This window comes from Colias philodice, chromosome 7 (assembly GCF_061535455.1).
Source record: "Colias philodice isolate Cphi_HAF_F1 chromosome 7, ilColPhil1 Martin Lab GWU primary, whole genome shotgun sequence".
Classification (NCBI taxonomy): domain Eukaryota; kingdom Metazoa; phylum Arthropoda; class Insecta; order Lepidoptera; family Pieridae; genus Colias; species Colias philodice.
This window is the reverse complement of record NC_143092.1, coordinates 8,650,386-8,676,902: the sequence shown is the minus strand read 5'-3', so window position 1 is coordinate 8,676,902 and position 26,517 is coordinate 8,650,386. Positions and strand designations below refer to the sequence as shown.

The window sequence follows — 26,517 nt, the reverse complement described above, 5'->3', positions numbered from 1 at the left end:
TTTGGTATGTAAGTAGGTAGCTGTAGACCCAGAATAAGACAGGCTACTACTTTTTATTCTGCAAATACCACAGGAATGGAAACTATGCGGGTTTTTTTTGAAAAAGCGGGCGAAGCCGCGGTTGGGAATTTAGTATCACTTAGGTATACAGATTATAAGTGATCAATATTTCATCCCCATTCCATTTTCGCTTACCTATGTCGTTATATAATTAATGATATTTTGTTTACAAACAACAAATCGTATTCCCAGAAGAGAAGCCGGGATAGTTTAATATAATTATCTTTCATGTAACAGGAGTCGAGTTTATTGTTGTAAACTGGGTGAAACTTAAATCAGCAGGTTAGTAGGACAAACAACTAAAACTCGATCAATTATATACCTAAAGTATGGTATAGTGCAGTCTGTCTATTGATGGGTTAAACTTGGTATTTGAATGAAAACATTCCTTTTTTCCAAATTGTATGTATTGCAAAACGTACTCGGTACAACGTTTACGTAGGGGTACGTTAATAATCCAAAAGATGCTCTTTTGTCGTGAGATAAACGCACCAAAATCTCATAAATATCTCTGATCTCAGCAGGTTTTAACTTTTAGACAGCTGTCGAGAAGCCAAAGCAACTTCCTGTAGGAGGATCATAACTGCCAAGGCGTTCGACAAACGACAAAGGAACAAACCAAGCATAATCAACTATCTACATAAAAGATTGTAACATAGGATAGCTGTGTAGTTACATCACATTAGAAAGGTATGCATACCGCAGTTGATTATAATATTCAAAGCAAAAAGACCAAAACATAATGATCGAGCGTTGCGTGCTTTTATTATATTGTTACCATTTTCTAAGTGACTATAACATCTATTGTGCCTGTACTTGTGAGGTCTTATTTTCGTAAACTTAATTTTGAAACGACTTCCGTATATTATTGCACGCCTCACAACGCGAAGTGTGTTCTACTCTCGAAAGACCGCGTTGCAGTTGTGTCAAGATCACAACATAAAACTGTTGAAAAAAATCGTTCCGCGTCTTATCTTTATTTTTCCATTTTGTCTCTACCGGTTGCCGATATAATCCGATTTTTTTTATTTTATTTCCCGCCTAAAAATTGAATTAAAATGCACGTGCACTTTACATAATATGTATTTATAATTATTAAACATTATCATTTAAGAATACTATAACTCCAAATGCTTATTAACATATTTTTATTTAGATATAATTCAAGATACCTACGTGTTAGTTGTTCAACTTATTCGCAACTGCTTCAAAATTCATCTTTTCCTGTTTTAAAATAAAATGCATTCAATAGTAACATATAAATAATATGTATTCTTAACCTTTTAATTGTAAATAGAATGCGGAAGACACAACAACTATAAAAATATTATTTCACATTCATGTTAAAAAGACAAAATCTTTGGCAAACAACACACACGGTTTTGGATTATATTTTGCACATTTTAAGTTCAAGAAATTCCTATATTTTTTTTTAAATATATGGCTACTGCTTTTTAATAAAAATACATAAGTATTTTATACTTACATTGTATTTTAGGTGACAAAATACTTATTTTATAATAACATTCCGTTAAATGCAATTATAATATAATATTGGTCGTTGATCTCAATTATCCCAATTATTATTGGAATAAGAAAATAAAATCCTATCCATATATTTATTTTAATTACAAATAATAATAAAAAAAGATTAATTAAGTAGGTAGTGCTTTATTTTTTTAAGTCTTAAAAATAACACAGACAAAATTGTCTTTGACACATTATATTGTGTGGTGTTTTTTTTATTTTATTTTAAGGGTCTTGTGTTTGGTTTATATTATAAACAAAATATAATCACTATCACCATAATCATCAATTATTTAACTTAAACATGGGGGAATATTGAAAACGTGATTTATTTCCGTTAAAAATCTTCAACATAGGTTCATTAAGTTTCCAAATCCTTTTTAGTACTATCATTTTGTGCATCAGAACAATTGATGTCTTTAGGTATAGTTTCGATTATTTTGAATTGTGGTGAAATATAATGTTGGGTTATATGATGCCGTAGTTCCGTCTTCAGTCGAAAACTCTCTGAGCATTGTGAGCACCTGTAAAATAAGAAAAATAAATAAAGACGTGTGGCACTCGGGGACTGCCGCATTAAAGCTATTGCATATGATGCCTTCAAGCCACACCTCCGTGTGCGTCGGAGTGGGGGGCGTGAGGTTTTTTAGTTACGGAATTTCTCGATTCGGTCCCCGCGCTCAAGGCCCGCGATAGAAGCTATGCAATAGCTTAATAAATAATAAATGATTCAGGACAATTTTTACACACGACACGATCTGATCCCATGCTAAGCTTTCACTTGTGTTATAATTTTAAATAAATACTTATACAGATAATTAACACCCAGACACAGATCAAACATCTATGTTCATCGATCATCACACAAATATTTGCCCCGGGTCGGAATCGAACCCACGACCTCTGGCTCAAGGGCGGATCCAGCTTTAGTGCCAGGGGGGGGTCACATAGACGTGGTCAATTTTCAAAAGCTAATTAATGAATATGATACGTAGATTTAAAAAAAATAGGTCAAGTGCGAGTCGGATTGGCGAACCAAGAGTTCCGTACAAACATTTTTATATGTTTTAATATTAAATTTATGCTTTTTGCGATTTTTTCCTTTATCTGTGCTATAAGACGTAAGTTTCTATTAAATAAAGATTAAATATCAAGATTCTGTGTTCACGGGAAATACCCTGTAGGTTTTGATTCCTGGCAACACTTGCGAATGTTGATAAAATGTATGTTTTAGCAATTTTTCCTCCATCTGTGCTGACATTGCTTTTAACCAAATTTCAGAACTCTGTATTCACAGGAAGTAGTACAATACCTATAGATTTTGATTCCCTTGCGATAATGTCGAAATTTGCGATAATTTACGGCATAAATGGCTGTATCTTTTGATTGCGTTGGCTTATAAGTTTGATTTTTTCACAGCTATAAGGAACCGTAGATTTGAGTATTCGGTATGAATTTCAGATTGATACCTCCACGCGTTCCTGAGAAAAAGGGTCTTCATAGGCAGACAAACTTGAAAAATATATATTTTTTGCAATTATTCCTGTATCTGTACTATAAGATGTTGCTTTGTACCGAATTTCAAGATTCTGAGTTTACGGAAAGTACCCTGTAGGTTTTGAGTTTTGATTCCCTTGCGAATGTCGAAATTTGAAAGAAAGAAAGAAAGAAGAAAGAAAAAACGTTTATTTAATGGCACATAGCCTCACACGTACATAATTCAAAGCAATTTATACAATACTTATAATACTTACTTACTACAATACTTAAAAATACACATTGAAGTGTGTAGTCTGTGAAGCATGATGCCATTAAAGGGGAAATCACTCGGTGAACATCTGTGACGTAAACAAAAAAAAACGTCACAGCACCGATTTTCAGTGAGCCCCGAGAGCAATAATTCGTCATAATATATTTTAATTAAAGAAAAGAAAATAAATACAATATTAATAGTATAATGTAAAATATAGACATAATAATATACTATAATATATATACACACATACACGTATTATAATATATTACATATAAAAGAATTTAATGCATAATACATTAAGTAGAACCACTAAATTGGTAAATAAAAATATAAATAAAACAAAGCAATGAAAGTTAAAAAGGATTCCGCTACAATAGGTATATAAACTGACAACCATGGACGTGAACCCAAGGAAAGCATGTTTCGACGAGTGAAGGGCACCATCCTAGCTTAAAAGTGATTAGTTGGTAGAAGAGGTTACAATGCAACTAATGCTGATCTAACTGCGTCTGAATAAGATAGTTTTTGTACTTTAATCTAAACGTTGATAACGATTGAATATTGCGATACGGAGGCGGCAAGTTATTCCAGCATTTAGTTGCATTGTACTTAAAGCTCCCCCTGAACGCCTCAGTTCGAAACTTATGTGGATACAAGATATACGAAGATGCCCTTGTTTTATATCTTTTGTTTGTATCACGTCCCCACGATAATTTATCATGGAGATACTGAGGTGTAGCTGTTTTCACTATTCCAAACAGTAAGGAGGCAAAATGCATGCGACGTCGATTTTCCATATTCAAAGTCTTTGCTTTGTTTAAATAAGGTGAAATATGACTTCTAGGTGGTATTTGCCAGCAAAATCGAGCACATGCATTCTGCACCCGCTGAATAGCTTGCTTCGTTCTAGCAAATAGACGGTGACCATACACAGTATCTCCATAATTAAACTTGGAGAGAATCAAAGTATCACACAGACGCATCTTAATGTCCGAACTTAAATACCTTTTCAGGCGATATAGTACCTTCAGACGATAGAAACAGCTTGCAACTATTTTACTGATATGCTTTTCAAATCTTAAACCCTCGTCAAAGATGATTCCAAGGTTTCGAACCTCCTTAACGCGCTGTAAGACCGTCCCATTTATAGATACCTCAATTTGCGAAATTTTTCGGCATTTACGGCTGTATCTTCTGATTCGTTGACATAGAAGTGATTGAATTTTGATTTTATTATAGCGTAAAGGTATTTTAGACTTGAGTTTTTGGTATGAATATCAAGTTAATACATGTCAGCGTTCATGAGTAACAGGGTTGTAAGTTAAAATTTTTTTTTATATTTTTTTTATATTATAATCTAAGGAAAAATTCATGCTTTTCGCAATTAGTAAACAAAGTCGTTGTCTCTGTGCCTATGTCCCTATGTATGATTAAATCTTTAAAACTACGCAACGAATTTCGATGCAGTTTTTTTAAAGATGGAGTGATTCAAGAGGAATAGTATATCTATACTAATATTTTAAAGCTGAAGAGTTTGTTTGTTTGTTTGTTTTGAAAACTTGATTTGAAAACTTCTTTCGGTGTTAGATAGCTCATTTATCGAGGAAGGCTATATACCATCACGCTACGGCCAACAGGAGAGGAGCCACGGGGGTGAAACCGCGCGGAGCTAGTAATTTATAAGGTTTTAGAGAAAGCGGGCGAAGCCGCGGGCGGTAAGCTAGTCTGCGTTATAAGACGTTTGATTGTACTAAATTTCATGACTCTGTGTACTCGGGAACTACCCTGTAGGTTTTGATTTCTTAGGGAGTGTCGAAAATTTTCAGCAATTACAGCTGCATCTTTTGATTGCGTTGGCTAAAACGTTTGAATTTTTCACAGCATCAAGGGACCGTAGACCGTAGGATTTCGACATTAGCAAGGGAATCAATACCTGCAGGGAGCACCCTGTCCCGTAAACACAGTCTTGAAATTGAGTAAAAAGTATCGTGTTATAGAAAACCCTAATTATTTAATTAAATTAAATAAAAATATATTTTTAAATAATTTTAAACTTACAATCCCTTTACTCATGAACGTCTACATGTATTTAATTGATATTCACATCAGAGCTCAGGGCTATAATAACTTAAATCTGTTATTTAATTCAAATTCTATGTCAACGCAATCTGAAGAAAAAGCAATAATTAGAGCCGCATATTCTGTAATTCGCAACTACCTGCAAGGGAATCATCAATCAAAACCTACAAGGTACTTCCCGTGAACACAGTCTTGAAATTTGGTTAAAAGCAACGACTTAAGCACTTCAAGCACAGATAAAGAAAAAAATCCTTTAAACAAAATTGTAAGATACAACATAATGAAAAAATATGTTTGCTCGGAGTCCTCGGTGCGCGAGTCCGACGCGCACTTGGCCGATTTTTTGTTGTAATTTGACTGTATTTTATAGTGTTCATTTGAAAAAAAAATTTGATATTTTATGTCTTATCCACGAACTGGGATATTTCGATATTTGAGGTTTTGTGTGAAAAGTGTAACAGCAAAAGTTGTAGAAAAAAAATTAATTACATACAACTTTACCATTACACTTTATTCCGCAGTTATGGTTTTTTTTTAAATCGAAAAACCTGTTATTTGTCCTTAAATTACGACCACAGGTCGACCCTAATAAACTTTTTCTATAATTTTTGTTATATTCTCTTCCGTTACCGTTTGTAATTGATTTCATTGTTCTATATTACTTTTATGTCTCAAAATTCCATAAAACATCATATTGAACAGTATTAATTTGTTAATTTAAAAAAATTAATATTAAATTAGTGGTCCACTTAGGTCGTGGACCTAGCCCAGGGGGGGGTCATGACCCCGTGACCCCCCCCCTGGATCCGCGCTTGCTCTGGCTTGTAAGGCAGGGTCACTACCAACCAAGCCAACCGGTCAGTAAATAGCAAATTTTTTAGTAGAGTTACTTAGTGTACTGGCAGAAATTCAAATTTTTGATAGAGATGGATAGTATGGATGATAGTCTGGATTAATAGAAAGGTTATTTTTTACCTAAGTACCATAAGAGTGAAGCCAAAATTGTATTCTAATGTAACTATATTTTTCCAAATAGATGGTAAAAAAATCAGTTGCAGGTCTCTACATATTATAAAACTAAGTCCTAAAACCGCCGCATCTGTATGTCTGTTGCCGAGCACATCAAGACTACTGCACCGATTTTTTTCTGTTTTCACCAATGGATAGGTAACGTGTTTCGTGTTTCTCGAGAGATGATTTAGCAGGTAGGTATATAATTTGTTAAGTTTTAGTCTACACAAGAAGATAACTAGTTGGCAAAAATTACGGTGGTATATGTTTATTATCATCTATATGTAGGTATACATTTTATAAATATGTTAATATTCTTGTTACGAAATGTCACATGATTTAAGCATTTCCCTAAAAGATCGCAATGATATGAATATGAATTATTCATGAGCGGCGTTAATGCTCAACTTTCATAATAAATTATTGCATAATAGTTTTAAATAATGTAGATTTGTGAAATAGTACAGCGTGAATCACACTTTAGACGGATAAATATTGACTATAAGAGGCCTTATGTGTACATAATAAATATCTACTCTTGTTTGAAAAAGAAAAAAAATGTGTATAAGTATTGTAAGTTTGTTTACAATTTAAATACTGCTGAGCAACACAGGTTTTATTTGTTTTTTTTTTCCGAGATCATCTTGTGGCATTTGCCATATTGTCATGTCAGAATATACTAGCTTTCAGCTCGCGGCTTTGTCCGCGTATTCAAAGAACCCAGATAGATCCCGTTCCCGTGGGATTTCGGGATAAAACCTATAACTGTACCAAATTTGTGTTTCATTCATTCGGTTAAACTGAACAGTCCCTACATATTATAATACAACGCCATCTAGTTCCAAACTGATGAATTTGTGACAAGCTAAACAACTAATATACATAAAAATACAAAAATTTCTTGGAACATGTTCATCACACTTTTTTATTACAACCAAACAGTTTATAGTTAGTATTTATTATGTTTGATTTTTTCGAGAGTAGAACGCATTTCAGATTTAGTAAAAACTAAGAGCGGCCGTACACGGGCAACTCAAGCAGTTAACGGCTGATCGTACACGGACTGCTCGAGCGGTCGATCGTTGACTGCTCGAGCTGTCGCTACAAACCGCGCAGGTGACGGCTTGAAGCGGTCGCGACTGCTCGAGCAGTCCGTGTACGGCAGTGAATGTATGTAGTTCTCCGCGCGGTCGCGGCTTCAAGCTGTCGGTCTCGACCACAGAACATATAAAAGAGGTTAGAATGGCAATAATTCGCCGTTCCTATAAGAACCGGTGTCCCCTGTGGGTGTGGCCAAGTCCGCACAAGTCCGCTTACGCACATATTTGCAATTTCAAATCTAGCCAATCATAGCGCCGCGCGATTACGCGATTTAAAATGGAACGAATCATACGCATGATGATGATGTGAGCAGTGCTCATATCCTTGGCGCGTCTGCCCCGCCTACAATGCCTTTCTAACCTCTTTTATATGTTCTGTGGTCTCGACTGCTTGAAGCGGTCCGTGTACGGCCGCCCTAAGGGCCAGTTTAATGGCACCCTGAAGTCCTGTTACATGGATGAAAGTATATTACATGAATTGAATAGCCTATCCTAACGACTATACTCATAATCATGTTCAGAAATTGTCCAAAGCGTAACTCTGCCTACGCGCGTATTAAGGTTGATGTTCCGACCGTCCCTCCATACATTTTTGATTACCTCTAAACACTTAACACAGACACTATTTCTTTAAAACTAATCATTTTATCACTTCTCTATAATGAAATGTGTGCGCGTTCGACCTTTTTAATCAATAATTTACAATATTTACTTAGAAAAACAACAGTAAAATACCGGAAAAATTTGACACTTCTACAGTAGTGTGCGTGACTTTTGCCAAGCGAAACACGACATAAAGCACGACATCTAGCGCATAGACTATATACTTATTACAGATCTAGCGCGTCAATGTCTAAACGAAAGGCGATGTTTAGACATTGACGCGCTAGATGTCGTGCATTCGCGTTCGTTATCTTATGCATAATGAGCATAATTCTAATAAATCAAAGTTCTGTGTAAAAATTGAGTAATTTCATTTCCAATCGTTCAAAGAAAATAACAATAAAATAAAATAAAACTAATGACCTTAGAAACTACGTTTTTTTTTATTTATTACTCATTATTGTTCGTCCGTCGTAGGTCTGTAAACTGTATTGTACACTGAAGGTAAATGGTACTGTAGGTACTTTAGTTCGGCGTCGTCGCTCGTCGGCTTGATATAAAATTACATTCTTGATTTCATTGACACGCGCTATGATTTGCGCGCGGAATTTCTTGTGTTGTGAATTTATTTTTGTATGCTATGCATTTTAATTGATTCAAATTGCAATGTTTCTCTAGTATGCATTTGAGACTATATTGTAAATTGTAATAATTGATCGTGGGTATAGTAATTAATTATTCTAATAACGCAATTAGTAATATATGTATTTTCGGTGGGATTCAAAACAAAAAATTGGCCCGTGATTTTTATGAAATTTCACCACATTGCAAATCACATCAATCATAGTTCATACACATGTATGACGAAAGTGATTAGTATTGTGGCTAACATTGACTCATCAGTTCATCACTGAAACCAGTGATAAATCAGTACCTATATCATATTGTGTTTGAATATTTTTAAACAATGATATAAGTATACAATTATTATAAATCGGTAAACTATCAAAGTAATCACAAACTTGCAAACATTGGTAAAATGTCCAGTAGTTTATGAGCCTATTCATTACAATTTACAATCAAACAAACAAACAAAGTTTTCCTCTTTATAATATTAGTGTAGACAAACACTATGAATACGATCACTAATGCAAATTCGGGGATTTTCTAATTATTGCTAAATAATAATTGAATTCGTTTTGAAATACTCTATAATTTTTAGTGTATAAATAGACATTTATAATGTGGTGCTCATTTTTTTTGTACTGCTAACGCTATTGTAGGTACCTATTTTCGTTGTTTTATTTCAAGTGAACACGGCCATACAATTTTGTCACGAGCCGCCTATGATTGTAGGTACTTTTGTTAGGCTCCTTCGTCGTCCGCGTCGGCTCGAAAGTTCTTGATTTCATTGTCACGCGCTATGATTTGCGCGCGGATTTTCTTGTGTTGTGAATTTATTTTTGTATTATTATTATTTTTTATTTATTTTTTTATTTTATTGATTCAAATAAAATATTTCACTAGTATGCATTTGAGACTATATTGTATTATGTATAATTTATCGTAGGTATAGTTATTCTTATAACGCAGTTATATTTTCGGTGGGACAATTTGACCCGTGATTTTTCTGAAATATCACCACGTTGCAAATCACATCAATCATACACACGTATGACGAAAGTATAGTGGCTATAATTGACTCATCAGTTCATCACTGAAACCAGTGATAAATCAGTACATATATCATATTTTATTGTGTTTGAATATTTTTTAAACAACGATATAGGTATACAATATTATTATAAATCGGTAAACTACCAAAGTACTTCCGAATTTTCAGACAGACAAACAAGTAGTTTGAACACGCAGTTTTCTTATACTAGTAGCAAAAATCAAAACCATAATATTATGTTTCCCTACTATATTTTACTAAAAGTCGAGTGCGTCGAAATCGTAAATAATAATATGTTTTTCACCTTCCTGGTTATTTTCCCATAGTAAATAGTGTTTTAGGTTTGTTGTTGTAGGTAGGAATAATAATAATTATTCTTACATGTTGGTTATGAAATGTATATTGAAATAATTTACTTTTACAAATCATTAGTGATATAAGTTTTGAGTGAAAATGCTTGGATCAGCATAATATTATATGGTACTTCAAATACATGTTTTGATAAAAAAAACAATAGTGTAATAAAATAAAACTGCGTTTTATTGTAATCAATGTTGACAATTTTAAATTCCAAAATTATTGATCAATAAAATAGTTTACACCAACAAATATAACTTTTATTTTTATAACAATCGTTCATAATATAAACCGTAGCAGGTGGCGTTTTGAAGTTCTGTCTACTCATACAGAAAAATGGAAAACTTGTTTTTTTTGTAAACAATTTATTACTCATGTTGTTTGGCAACTCGAAGCGTGGTCGTCCGTCGTAGGTACTTTTGTTCGGCGTCGCGTCGTCGTCCGCGTCGGCTTGATATAAAACATTCTTGATTTCATTGACACGCGCTATGATTTGCGCGCGGAATTTCTTGTGTTGTGAATTTATTTTTGTATGCTATGCATTTTAATTGAATCAAATTGCAATATTTCTCTAGTATGCATTTGAGACTATATTGTAATAATTGATCGTGGGTAGGTATAGTAATTAATTATTCTAATAACGCAATTATATTTTCGGTGGGTGTAGGGCGATAAACCCAATGATGGGCTGCGTGGCTAGTGTTGGAGGGATTTGTTATAGAATTAAACTAAAATTGACACTAATTAATTTATTACTAAAATCACTGTTCTACTTATTTGTTACAAAACACTGTTATACTTTACTTGCTAATGTTTTACTGTTAATGCTATTGTTAATAATTGTTAAATTATATATTAATTATTCTGTTAGATTTTTATGTTATGTTATAGTATGTTTAATGTTAATGTTATATACGCGTCGCGACGGTAATATGTTATTTTGTGGACTGTTGATTGTGGACTGAATTAATTTATGTTAAACGCCGCCCGCGATACCTAGTATTGCTGACTAGGGTGTTCGGTGGTCATTGCACCGAACATGCTCCCGGGCGACAAAGATGAGTATGAGATGAAAATGTTACAAAAGTTTAAATGATTCAATGATAAGAGGTATGAAATATGTATGCTTATTCATGTTTGCTTAAGCTAAAAGTAAAATAGTTAAGACTTTAAAATATGATAAATTTAAAAATTATTATGTTAATTAAACTTAAAGCATCTAACAGTTTATAAATTGTTTTATCTAAAGTAAAGTGCCAAATATAAAGACTTAAAATCCTAAATGTATGTTAGTTAAATCTAAAAGTGAAATGTTAAATTCTTAGAGTCCCTACGCACACACTGACACTATCACTAACACTATCACTAACAGTTTATTCACAAAATAGTCTCACTAACACTATGTTCTATGTCCATTCGATATTGTTCCGCGAATCGTTCGTCCGATACGCCGAATTTGCAACATAACCCACACCATTGATAAGGCCGCGACGCTGTCTCGCGTGCCTGTCGCGTGCGCCTGGCTGTGCCTGATTCAGCAAGACGTCGTTGTAACATAATAATGTAGTTGTGTTAGAATCATATGATTTTTGCAAATATTTTGTAATCTTTTCGGATGCTTCTACTCCTTCCTAGTAGGGTGACATGTTGTACTTGCGGTAGTTAAGATATTTAACAATAATAAAAATGAAATTGCTAGGGATAAGAAACTTTGTCAGCCTTTTCGTGAACTGTTTTTAATTTGTTTTTGTGGATGTTGATCTTTGTCTTCTGTTATTGTTTTTCAGAGCTTACCGGTAAAAGTGATATTTTATTGCAAGGTCTTTTTACAAACCCATTTTTTGTTTTTAACGTCACTATTCTAACTAACCCATCGCCACCTGGATGTAACTCGACCACTCTTCCCATAGCCCATTTTCCTGCTGGTAAATTATCGTCATGAATTATCACTATATCATCAATTTTTATGTTATTTTGTTGTTTTTGCCATTTTGCTCTTGCTGATAATTGAATGAGGTATTCTGACTTCCATCTTTTCCAGATGTCATTAGAAAGTTTTGTTACCAGTTGCCATCTCGTTCTAGCGTCTTCTGCTGTTTCGATGACCGTAGTACCAGCTCGCCCATGAAGAAAGTGAGCTGGCGTAAGGCAATCTATGTCTTCCACACTCTCAGTTAGCGCGCAAAGCGGACGAGAATTTAAACACGATTCTATACGAGCTAGAAGCGTGCTGTACTCCTCAAATGTTAATTTTTGTTCACCGATAACTCTCTTCAAATGATGTTTAACACTACGTACTGCTCTTTCCCACAAACCTCCTGCTGTAGGCCAGGCTGGTGCGTTGAAATGCCACTCAATTTTCATATCTGTTATTTCTCTGTAGAAACTGTTGTTGAATATCGTTTGCAGCTGTTCGTATTCCTCTGACATGATGCGGTTAGCTTTTACGAAATTTGTACCATTGTCGCTATAGATATGTTTAGGTGTTCCTCTTCTAGCAGCCATTCGGCGTAGGGCTGATAAAAATGCTGAGCTAGTAAGCTCCGAGACGATTTCTAAATGTATGGCTTTTGTTACCATGCATACAAATACTACTATATAGCCCTTTGTTGTCCGTACAGATCTTCCTTGGCTGGCCTTCACGTCCACAAATCCTGTATAATCCACCCCTGTAAGGTAGAATGGAGGGGCGGGGTTACAGCGTGAATCTGGTAGATCTCCCATAAGTTGGTTTCTTAACTCCGGATTCTGCTTACGACACGTCACACAGCTTCTTATCTGTTTCTTCGTTGTTTTGTATCCACCCAAAATCCAATATTTTCTTCTTAATGTATATAATGTTAATTTAGCGCCTCCATGGAATGTAAGACGATGAGCTTGATCAATTAATAAATATGTTAATCTATGATTATGCGGGATGATTATCGGATGTTTTGTGTCGTAAGGTATGATGCTATTCCTTAACCTTCCCCCGACACGTAAAATGTTGTCCTTATCTAAAAATGGATTAAAACTTAATAACTTGCTAGTTGAACTTAAACGATTATTTATCTGTAAATTATGTAGGTCATTATAAAATTCAGTCTGTTGTACGTGACGTATTATTCGTAATTTTGCTGTATTGCATTCTTGCAATGTAATATGTTTACATGTAGGTCGATGCTTGCTTTTCGGTGTCAATGCTCTCTGTATCCATGCTAATATTCTTGTTATTTTATTAATTGAATTATATTTTTCTAATAATTTGTTAATTATGCTTTCTTGAATTGTTGTTATGGGTACCGATACGTATGTTTTTGTTTCATGGTTGGTTTCGTAATTATTTTTACTAACTATACTATTTTCTAGATAATTATTTTGTGATAGCCACGATGGACCCTTCCACCATAGGGATTTATCCCTTAATTGTGAAACTGTTAGGCCTCTACTAGCCGCATCCGCTGGGTTTTCTGCACTTTTCACATAACGCCAGCAGTCAGGCAACATTACTTCTTTAATTTTCTTTACACGATTCGATACAAACGTATTCCAACGAGCTTCATCACCATATATCCATCCTAAAACAACCATAGAATCACACCATCCATACATCATAATATTGTTTTCATTATAGCATGAAATAACTTTTAACATTAGCTTTGAAAGTAGCTGAGCTCCGCATAATTCGAGTCGCGGTAGTGAGACGGACTTGTTGTGTGGTACAAGTTTAGTTTTCGAAGCGATTAAAACAGTTGTATAATTATTTGTTCCCTTTGAAATCCTTCCATAAATTGTTGCTGCGTAAGCCTTTATTGATGCGTCACAGAAACCATGCAATTCGATGAGTCCACCCTTCGAACAGCCTATCCAACGTGGTATATTAATACTGTTGATGTTTTCAATATCCGCTTTTAACTTAACCCATTCACGTTGTATATAAGTTGGTATGACGTCATCCCAATTGAGCTTTTCTTGCCATACGGATTGAAATAATAATTTTAATTTCGTGACTACTGGGGCTAACCAGCCTAATGGGTCAAAAATTTTTGAAATTTCAGCCAGGAGTATTCTTTTCGTGATTTTATTTGTGTTATTGAATTTAATGTTGCAATTGAATGTAAACATGTCTTCTGACGAGTTCCATTGTAATCCTAACGTTTTAGTGATCCCTTCAGCTTTAAAACTAAAAATGTTTGTGTCAGCATTTTGTTCGTTATTCAGGCTACTTAATAATTCAGATTCATTTGATGACCATTTCCTTAACGTAAATCCACCTGATTTCAACAATTGATTTAATTGGTAAATTTGTTTTTGACCCTCTTCAATAGTATGTGACCCATGGAGCAGGTCATCCATGTAAAATGACTCCATAACTATATCTGTTACTTCGGGAAAGGATACGTTTTCATCCGTTGCCAACCTCCTTAACGTCATCATAGCCAAGAAAGGTGCTGATTTTGTCCCATATGTGACTGTTGTTAGTTGATGTTCTTGTAAACTTTGCTCCGATGAATCTCTCCATATAATTTTTTGAAACCGTTGATCTTCTTCGTGAATTTTGATTTGCCGGTACATTTTTTCGATGTCAGCAGTGTATGCGTATCGAAATTGACGCCATTTTAATATTAGTTTTTGTAAATCTTGTTGTAAATTAGGCCCCTTACACATAACATCATTCAAGCTTTTCCCTGTTGTTATTTTCGCTGACGCGTTGAATACCACCCGAAGTTTGGTTGTGGTAGATTCTTGTCGCAAAACTGAGTGATGTGGTAAAAATATTTCCCTTGATAAATTACTTGTTGATTGACGCATATGCTTTAATTGTTGATATTCGTGAATAAAATCTCTGTATTGTTGTGCTAGCTCTGGTTGTTTGTTTAATTTCTTCTCTAAATTTTTGAATTGTGCTATTGCTAATTCCTTTGTTGACCCCAATTTTTGTTCATACTGTTCAATAAATGGAATTCTTACTTCATATCTTCCGTCTGCTAATCTTCTCGTTGTTTTGTTGTAAAAATCTATACATTTCTGATCTTCTGTTGATAATTCTTCTGTTTCCGTGATTTCCTCAATTTCCCAAAATTGTTTAATGTTGTCCATGTTTGTTAACACAATGTTGCATTGAAAAGTATGCACATTACCACATAAAATCCACCCTAAATGTGTTTGTTGAGCGAGTGGTTGTGTTGTGCAGTCTCCTCTGATCATCCCTTCTAAAACAATTGTTGAATAAATATCTGCTCCAAGCAATAAGTCCACTGGTCTACTTATATTAAAGTCCGGATCTGCTAAATTTATTTTCTTTATGTAATTCCATGTTGGTTTTTTAAATGTTAAACTTGGTAAATTTTTAATTAAATTATTCATTATATATGCTTCTGTGTTGAATTCAAAATTGTTGTATATCGACGCGCATTTAATGTTAATTTTTCCCTTGCAATTGTTTCTGTTTTGTCCAACCCCGAATATAATCCCATGACATGCTTCCCGTTTCAACCCCAATTGTTGTGCACCATTTTCTGTTATCAGTGATATTTGTGACCCCTGATCTATGAGTGCTCGCATAGTTATATATGTACCATTGCTGCTCCGTACCCTTAACATAGCTGTTGAAAGCAAAATTTCTGAAACATCATTTTGCGACACGTGTGACATGTTGGCCCCGTTTTTATTCGAAGAATTATTGCTTATTGTTTTGGACATTACTGGCCGTTCTGAGGTCGACGATCGCTGACTTATTGCGTCATGCAAAATCGTATTATGCGCTCGGTTGCATACCCGACACCGATGAAGTGATGAGCAAGGCTTTCCATTATGCGAAAATAGACAATTTATACAAATGTTTAATCTATTTAATGTTTTAAATTTAATTTCATTCGGTTGGTCTAAAAATGTCTTGCATTTGTATAATCCATGTTCTAAATTACAGAGAGGGCAAGTTATGTTAATCTTAGATGATAAGTGATATGTTTTCATAATAGGCTTTGGAGAGTGGCGATTTCCAGAGTAGTTTTGCTGGTTTACTTGATAATTGTTATTTCTCACATAATTTGGCAGACGATTAATTTCTTGAGAATATGTTGGATAGAAATTGGGCTTTATATACGAAGGTTTTTGAATGATAGGTTCTTGTTTTCTTCTAGATTGTTCTAACATGGTAAATTTGCTCTCTAAATAATCCAAAAAATCTTGTAGAACCGGTAGCTCTCTTGGTTGTTTTAATGATTCCACATAATCGGAATGAGATTCATTGTCTAATTTGAGCGCTAAAATATGTACTATAATGGGGTCCCAAGAGCTTATGTCGACGTCTAGGTTTTTAATTGCGTTTAAGCTCTCCTTTGTGGCATCATACATTTTCTTTAGTTGTACTAGCGATTGAATTTGCATGTTTGGCAGGCCTAAAATCATATTCATATGTGATGCAAATATTAGTTTTTTGTTTTCATATCTATGATTCAAAATTTCCCAACATGTTATATAATTCTCCGAACTTATTTGTAGGTGCTGAATCAGGCGTTCAGCATCGCCCTTAATTTTGCTCTTTAAATATTGCATTTTCTGTGCATTGGATAAGGTGGGGTTGAGGTGTACTATTTCATTAAATAAATTTTTAAAGGAAACCCATTGCTGATAGTTGCCCGTGAATATTGGTATATCAACTTGTGGTGTAATATGTTCTCTGTGGGATACAGACCAAAGCTTGGTGTTGATTGCTTCTTTGAGTCGGTCAAAAATACCTTCGTGATGAGTGAAGGCATTTTCATACTCATGGTCTTGCCCATCTAAAATACTATCAATCTCCCAGTGAAGAGAGTCTATTACGCCCCATCGCGAGTTCAATTGCTGTAGTACATCCTCAAATTTCCATTTAGTTGTTATTTTTTCTAAATCAATGCTGTTCACTGTTCTCATTAAAGCTTTAAAATTAACTGCTTGCTTATGCAACATCTCTTGCAATTTACTTGACCCTATTGAAACGGGTGCGTGTGAACTTGCACCTTGTTCAGCCTGTTTATTTGTTTTGTAAATGCCCTCCATCATGTTGTTAGTAAAAAAATAATGGAACGAACTCACTTGTTCTGGAACTGTCAACAGCTTTACAACTTACACCCACTTAATTGTTCACTCACTGTTACTCACAACACTAGCGCGTCAGCCCGGCGGCGCTGACTCTCAACGAGATACGAGAGGCGTAAATTCCCGAATCCCGTGATCCCGCTACGATAGCTCGAAGGACCAATATGTAGGGCGATAAACCCAATGATGGGCTGCGTGGCTAGTGTTGGAGGGATTTGTTATAGAATTAAACTAAAATTGACACTAATTAATTTATTACTAAAATCACTGTTCTACTTATTTGTTACAAAACACTGTTATACTTTACTTGCTAATGTTTTACTGTTAATGCTATTGTTAATAATTGTTAAATTATATATTAATTATTCTGTTAGATTTTTATGTTATGTTATAGTATGTTTAATGTTAATGTTATATACGCGTCGCGACGGTAATATGTTATTTTGTGGACTGTTGATTGTGGACTGAATTAATTTATGTTAAACGCCGCCCGCGATACCTAGTATTGCTGACTAGGGTGTTCGGTGGTCATTGCACCGAACAGTGGGATTCAAAACAAAAAATTGGCCCGTGATTTTTATGAAATTTCACCACATTGCAAATTATATATTATACAATTACAATTACAATTATTATAAATCGGTAAACTATCAAAGTAATTACAAACTTGCAAAATATGCTTTTCCGAATTTTCAGACAGACACACAATTTTATTAGTTTGTTTTAGCAAAGTAGGTACCTATACCTATACGCTTACGTCGCGCGTCGCGTCGTCGAAAACGGTGCGCCCAGAAACAAACATACCTAATTCAGTTACAATCCTTTTTTTGTTCCGTAATTTATTGTATTTATTCTAATACGATTTTTTTTATTCGTCGGCCAGTTCTACTAGGTATAAAAAGATAAAATTGAAATATAATTATTGTAGCGACAGCCATATTATGTTACTATGTTTTCGTAAATATGTTTTTCACCTTCCTGGTTATTTTCACATAATCTTATCTTATATATAAAAATGAATCGCAAAATGTGTTGGTAAGCGCATAACTCGAGAACGGCTGAACCGATTTCGATAATTCTTTTTTTATTATATCCCTTGAAGTACGAGGATGGTTCTTATAGCTAGAGAGCTAGTTAGTTTAGTTTTAGTGCAGTGGCAGTGTAAATGTTGTTGTTGAGGTTATGTAAATTTAACACTTTAGTTAACTACCAAGATATAAAGAAATGAGGATAGGACACAATAACTATTGGTTGAGGTATTTATAAACTCATAATATACTTTTAAAAAAATCACGTTTTAATAAATTTCTAGAATTAAATTAGAACAGCTGATTCAAAATAGCCTAAAAAATCTTAATAATAATAATTACGCTTCACAGCAAGAAGAAATGTACCATATGTACCCGCACAAAGTCGATATTGTGTTGCCTACCGTTCGACTCAATGGCTAGGGTTGTAACTACCTTTAATAATTATTACCAAACTAATAAACCGAGTGATGCGAAATAACCATAATTCTTTTAGAGTTTGATAAAATGATCAGGCAGGTATTTTCTTTAATCCTCTGAATTCTCGGTTACTAAATTGTATCGTTGAAATTATTCTTAATCGCGTAAATTTAATAAATAATCATATGGAAAACACTTTTCATTTGTTTTTTTACTTTCACGCCCAACTACTATACAATAATTACGTTGTTTCGGTATTTTGACGAGAAAACGCAGGAAACATCCGTTGTATCATTTTAGATAGATTGTATATTTTGTATCTGTAGAATTGAAATCAAAGCTATGTATATGTTGTCTCCATTCTTTTCTTATCGGATTGTTGATCCCAATGCGAATGCGTCACTTAAATTTTATAAAAGACAATTAAGAACATCAAAAATAAAGTGATACGTAAATATTTCACAGTGCAATATATTATGTAATTAATAATAATTATATATTTATGAAAAAATAATTACATCAGATTTAATAATAGCAATTGTTTTGAATGTACATAATATGAATAAATGATTACATCATAATAGTAATAATCACAATTGTTTTATTTCCCATTTGTTGCAACCCTAGCATATTTTCATGTAGCAGCAGAAGTACCTACACTGGCGGCGCGGCGGCATCGTGCGACATCAAAGGCATTGCCTTACTAGGTAAGTTTATAATGACTCATTTCTTTTATTATATAATTTACGTTTTACTTTTACAGAATCCGATTCAATGGATTATGAAGACGAGTCACACAACGCCATACGATAGTGATGATGAATGAACATTTCAATAAATGCATGCGTGTTTTTTTATGTTGTTTTGTAATTGTTAATTGTTTCTTAAATAAAGAAATAAACTAAATATTTAAATGATGATTTGTTATTTGCAACACAACTTTATATTTGAGATTCTTTACAAATGTATATTTAGTTTTGTATCATCAAATTTATAAATTTTATTCCATAGTTTTCAAAATTAAATGTAAATGACCATAAAAACATTAATAAAGTAAATCATTGATGTAAGGTCAGGGAACGTAATACATATATACATCTGACCATGTAGAAGCTAAGTCTTGTTGACTGCTGAAGTCTGTAAAGTTTTGTTGTCTGCTGAAGTCTGTACGCAATGAAAATGTCTGCCGTTTCGAAAATAAGTTTTTAAGACCCTAATAAATAAAATATATGAATGGCAGATCTGGTCAAATACTTTCAAAATTGTATTTTTTTCAGCACTTTCATAAGTGTCTGCCAGAATGTTATCCGCGTGATAATGGTCTGCCATTGTTATTTTCCGATAGTATAATCTATTTTCAAATATCAAAATGGCAGACGTGGTCAAATGGTTTCAAAGTTCGCCAAAAATTTCCACCTGTCTTACCTAAGCGCGCGCCCCGTCCACCACTCTGGGCTTAGTGACTCCTCATCTCATGTATAGTAGGTATAGGGGAATCAACACACAAAAATCCAGGTCTGGTCAAATACATACAGGTAGCTTTGCGCTAGCTCTCTAGCTATTACTTCTTATGGAGAGAAAACGTAAACATGTACCACGGGCGAAGCCGGGGCGGACCGCTAGTAAATAATAAAATAATAAATAGTGTATTAGATTTGTTATTGTATCTTGTATACCTACGAATAATTATTCTTACGTCTTGTTGGGAAATGTTCAAATACCTACCTATTGAAATAATTTACTGTTACAAATCATTAGTGTTATTAGTTTTGAGTGAATAGGCATGGATCAGAAATTCAGAATATAATATGCTACTAACTACTCAAATACATACATGTTTACACAACAAACACCACTGACCTCTATAACTATAAGTTATAGAGGTCAGTGACCGTCAGTGACAAACACTATGGATACCTACGCTCGCGAATGCAAATTCGGTGATTTACTAATTATTGATACCTAGTCATTGAATTCGTTTTGAAATAGCCTGTACTTTGTAATTTTTAGTGTTATAGACATTTATAAAATGTGGTGCTCATTTTTTTGTAATAAATCATCCCGAACGCTATTGTATTTTCGTTGTTTTATTTCAAGTGAACACCTAGGTATACAATTTTGTCACGAGCCGCCTCTGGCCTCTGGGTGAAATAAACAAGTCAAATGATTTTTGTTCTAATTGTATTTTGGTAGTAGTTTGTTTAGAATTTACATTACCATTGTTTAATTTTTATTTTGTATTTGCAGTAAAATAAAAAGATGAAAAACTTCATTAGGTATATTGTACGACACCTCACTCTGAATCGCGCTAGCGAAATTTTTTCGTTACAGAGCACATATACAACTTTCGGACAATCTTCATTGAGGCCGGCCGGCAAATCGAGTATGTCGAGAAACTTCACTTATTCGATGGAGGTATTCTACCTTCCTTCCTCCACAGTTGTGGGACCCCGACGTGCATTGAACACGCAGCTTTCTGATACTAGTAGCTAAAATCAAAACCACAGATATGTCTGTGATCAAAACCATAATAATATTTTTACCTATTATTTTACTAAAAGTCGAGTGCATCGAAATCGTAAATATGTTTTTCACCTTCCTGGTTTTTTTTCCATAGTAAATAGTGTTTTTGATTTGTTGTTGTATGAATAATTATTCTTACTTGTTGGTTATGAAATGTATTTTGAAATAATTTACTTTTACAAATCATTACTGATATTAGTTTTGAGTGAAAATGCTTGGATCAGCATAATATCATATTTGCTACTTCAAATACATGTTTTGATTAAAAAAAAACAATAGTGTAATGTAGGTAATAAAATAAAACTGCGTTTTATTGTAGGTAATCAATTTTGACATTATTTATTTCCCAAAATTACAATAAAATAGTTTACGCCAACAAATATAACTTTTATTTTTATAACAATCCTACTTCCTACTAATGCGAAAGTTCATACATGTTTCAAAAGAAAAACTTTTACTTTTACTATTATTTCAATTTATCCGGTTTAATTAAGACTTAATATTGATACATATGATCATTATAAATACAAATAGGAATTAACAATATAACGAATACGTGGCACAACTAAAATTTTACCGATACCACCCGTGGTCATTCTCCTTTGTGGGTCATTTGTAACAGGATGGCGGTTCTACAGCGAAAAAAGAAAAATGATGGTCAGAACGCTGATACCGGATACCTTAAGATACTGTAATATAAAATATTACTAGATTAGATAAAATATTATAGGTAGTATCTTCACCGTGTGTGACGCGCTTTACATTCACGCCATCTAGAGTTAAATCTTTATCATTTTTGTATACGTCTGTGTGTGTAAACGACCCTGTATGCAATGACAGATGTTAAAACGCATAATTTTACCGAATTGGGTGGATTTTAAGGCAATGATATAACATATTTCAATAAAATATAATATTCAGTAACCGCCATGACTATTCCTAGGTTTGATGACTATTCCAATTACGCAAAAACTCAAATAAACTAGAAATGTAGAATTCAGCGCCATCTAGCGGGATATTGGCTGGGAACAGATCGTTGCAATCACCTTAAGCAGAGTTTTCTAGTGACCGTGATACAAGATTAAACATTACTACCATGAAATAAGGTGTTAATTTCAATGAATGTTTTCGAAACGCCTCTTCGGATATTTTTGACATTTTAATAGGTTATTGTGAGTCTAGTTGTTTATATTATTTATATTGTATGCTAATGATTTATTCATATCTAAAATAAAGTAAAAAATAATCTCACTTATACAACTTCTCTCCAAGGTGCATTCGTTTATGTTTCTCAAGATCGTTGCTCTGTGAGTATGCCTTGCTACAAATATCACATTGGTACGGTTTCTCGCCCGTGTGTATACGGTAGTGACGCGTTAGGTGTTCTTTGCTTGTGAACCTGGAAAGAATAATATGCTTTATTGTAATGGAATAAGACTCCAATTTAGATGACTGGATTTGAATTTTTAATTGTGTGAATCTGCAATCTATACTTAATAATATTATAAAGCTGAAGAATTTGTTTGTTTGTTTGTTTGAACGCGATAATCAGGAACTAGAAATCAGGAACTACTGGTCCAATTTGAAAAATTATTTTAGTGTTAGATGGCCCATTTATCAAGGAAGGCTATATAATATTATATTGTCATTACGGTAAGACCAACAGGAGCGGAGCCACGCGGGTGAAACCACGAGGTGCAGCTAGTGGAATAGTTCTCAAATCGGACCAGTAGTTCTTTGGCATATTACTATAAATTATGATGTTACATATGTAATTTGTAAAATTAAAGTGTATAACTGACATGATTAAAAAGAGCAACTATGGAGTTTCTTGCCGATTCTTCTCCGTAGATACTGCTTTCCGAATCGGTGGTAAATGTTAAAAATATGTACCTATGACGTTTCAAGAGTGCTTCTAGAAGAAGTCTAATTGAATAAATAAATATTTGAGTTTGAGTTTGAGTTCCCGGGATTAGTGCGTTCAAACACACAACCAAACTCTTCAGCTTTATAATATGTATTAGTTTAGATTAAAGGAAGTACTATATTTATATAAGCTTATCTGTTCCACTTACTTCATAGGACAAACATCACATTTGTGTGGTTTGATACCCAAATGTCTCAATCTGTGCTTTGTCAGGGAACTGCGACTTGTAAACGTAACTCCACACTGATCGCAGGCACACGCTGGCTCCCCTGTATGTGTTCTCATGTGCGACTTTAACTCTCCTATAAACATTTATTATTTACACTTGTTATTTATATTATCAAACTTACACATTTTAAACATGATCACGCACACACACACATAAACGCAAACACGCAATCATCTACACAAACATCTCACCAGTCTTTAATTAGTTACTGTATAATATACAGAATGTCCCAAGAAGTATGGATATACTGAAGCCAGGAGGTAGAGGACCTAGAGGGCTATCCGAATCACCCCCATGTATGATATGCGATTTTTCGTATTCTAGGTTAATAAATTTCCTAGTGTTATTTTACATAAATAAATAAATATTTCAGGACAATTTTCATTATTAAAAGATTAATTAAGTACACAACAAACATCAAATTATATTTGTAAATTGTCCATTGCAATTCAGAGAACAATAAGAAACAATACTTGACCATAATATTATGTCTATATAGGTAATATTTCAGAAAAAAAATTACTTTACATTGATATAACAAACATACCTTTACTTACAAACTGTTTAGGACACATAGTACAAGGAAATGACTTCAACCCAGCATGCCTCTTTACATGCTGATTTAAATTCGTACTCGAATGAAAGCTTTTCCCACAAGTGGGGCAAAGATATGGCCTTTTATTCGTATGTATACCCATATGAGCCTTCAGCGTTGACAAATGGGCAAACGCCTTCTGACATAACAAACATACATGTGCCTTTATCCCTTTATGGTGATTCATATGTTCCAAGAACCTATTCTCTAAAGCAAATGTCTTAGAACATATAGAACATTTGTAAGGGTGTTTTGAAACATGCGTGAGTTCATGACGTTTCAAATGACTGAGTTTCTTGAACACTTTGCTACAAACCGAACAAGATAGTACTCTATCCTTTTGTATGTGTTTTCTTTTGTGGGCAGATAGAGAATTTAGGGACTTGAATGTTACGGAACATAATTCGCACGCAAATTTTTCATCTTCTTTAGTTTTATTGGCAAGTAAGTCATTATTAAGGTTTTCACTGTTGGCTTTTGTTTCATCTAGCTTGTTAAGTTTTTTATAATGATACAATCTGTGCTGTTTTAATTTCAATTCATTTTTGATCTTCTTCTTACAGAACTCACATTCATTAACATTTGTTTCACTTAAAGTGTCACTAAATCTATCATCGTCTACTTGTTTTGGCTCTGTTTTAAATTTTATTGTTAACTCGGTCTCCACAAGTTCTTCACTTTTAATTTTAATATTATTTTGTGTGTACTCTTCATGGTTGGTTGTTATTTTATTTTTGTAAATGTCTTTTAGCTGTATGTCAACATTTACTGCTAACTTTCTGAACTCGTTAAATGAGATAAGGCAATTGTAACATTGTTCACATATATTTTTTGGTAAAGCATCGTCTTCTTTGATCTGAAAAATTGTAAAAATTGTATAAATTTTAGAACGTAGGCCAAACATCTAGATCAAGAAAATATATACACTTTATTCAAGAGTAAGAAATTAAACATGTTACATACATTTAAAGTTGTACAAGAGTTCAATAAATTCACAATATTAATTGAATTATCCAAATTGAGCATATTTATCATAACATCAGATTTTTTACGTAAACATGTTCGACAACAACTATCATATACTTCCAAAGTTGCACTTTTCGCCATTTATATAATATGTATTACAAAATTATTTTTGTGTACATAGCAATAAACAAAATATTCAGTTAAGACGAAATAAACAAATTTCTTTATTGAGATTAATTTAACTTTATCGTCGATAGTTTTCGAATTTTGAATGTTTTGAACCCTCGTGAACGGTGAACCTCTCCTCTTTAACAAATGCCATTGTCAAAAGTGACATTGCCATTTGCTACAGACTATAGTGCGGATACAGTGGAGAAAAAAAGTTCGTTATAGAATTCACCTCAGAACAGAAATTCACATAAAATATTTTCATGGTAATCAGTCAAGAAAAGAAATCCAAGGTTTATGTCTTTATGGTTAGGGAGCCAGGTGCAAATTTGGTTAACTATTTCCTCTCAAGAGATAATTCGTCAGACGCATGAGAGTATAGTATTATAAAGCCTCGTGAACGTCAGCTGGCGCTTGGTTGGGGGGGTGAGCGGTTGTAGCCTAGTAAGCATCAGCATAATTCGGCATTGTGCGGCACTGAGTCGTGTTTATGCTCTGTAATTGGAAAACAGCCTTTTACTCTTTGATACTCAGAGGAATGAGCTTTGATATAATTTTTTTTTTTCATATTTGACACATTTAATCTGACAGTGACATACAAGTGTTTTTTTTTTTCTAAAAATACCTTAATTATTTTAGTATCTGTGGTTGGCTGGAAGTGATACGAGTTTTCCTAAAGATCATTTTCCTATTTTTTACGGAAAATAATTAAAAAAATTAGTGATTGGAATTTGAACATTACTCGGTAAGAAATTTTAATAGATTTGAGACATCATTTATTGTGAAATAATGTATCACTGGCGAGAAACAATTGAAGCACATTAATTATAAAAATATTTGCGCATTTAAATCGCTTTTTGTTTAAAACTTGCATACAATGTTAGTGCGTATTTATATTTAAGAAAATATATTAATTGTAAAACAGTCATTTCAATTTTTTAAATTACGTAAGAAATATTTTATGTACCGGTTCACCTTCAAAAAGAAAATATACCTAAGTACATAACTATATATATATTTTTTATTTTTAAGTACTTACACATAAATAATTAGTTTCACAAGTCACAGTCTATATTTTTTTTTGAAATAAGAACAAGTAATACTGGTATTATTTCCATTTCAAAAATATAAGAACCTAGTTAGGTATTTTATGTTATTTTTTTAATTTTTAGAAAATCATAAATATATAATAGAAATAGGTATATAAAATCTAGCAAAAAATATTAAATATGAGCCCGATCCACAGTAAAGTACCAATCACAGTTCATCCTCAGTCTTGTAAAGTATTCTATTACAAGAAACACTAAGAACCAAGGAACTGTGATCAGCACAATACTGTGAATCATTAGGCTTTCCATTTTATTCATCCATGTCATCAACTAGCTGTGCCCTATAGTTTTATTTGCATTGCTCCGCTCCTGTTGGTCTTTATGT

The 26,517-nt window shown here is 33.5% G+C and overlaps 2 protein-coding genes across 6 annotated transcripts in view; one reads left to right on the top strand and one right to left on the bottom strand.

Moving 5' to 3' along the window:
- Positions 1 to 1,629: 1,629 nt before the first annotated feature.
- Positions 1,630 to 25,226, bottom strand: LOC149487228 (uncharacterized). The gene is made up of 5 exons (XM_089697501.1): positions 24,913 to 25,226; positions 23,902 to 24,805; positions 23,274 to 23,427; positions 22,451 to 22,597; positions 1,630 to 2,111 (listed from the first exon to the last, which is right to left on the bottom strand). The coding sequence occupies exons 1-5, from the start codon at positions 25,054 to 25,056 to the stop codon at positions 1,949 to 1,951; spliced, it is 1,512 nt and encodes a 503-aa protein (XP_089553627.1). The 5' UTR covers positions 25,057 to 25,226; the 3' UTR covers positions 1,630 to 1,948.
- Positions 25,227 to 25,711: 485 nt separating this feature from the next.
- The window catches only part of PCB (Pyruvate carboxylase), a 132,691-nt gene continuing 131,885 nt past the window's right edge, over positions 25,712 to 26,517 (top strand). For all 5 annotated transcript variants that reach the window (XR_016315888.1, XM_089697528.1, XM_089697524.1 and 2 more), the window contains exon 1: positions 25,712 to 25,828. The gene's annotated coding sequence lies outside the window, so the exon portion shown is untranslated. The remainder of the gene's footprint in view (positions 25,829 to 26,517) is intronic.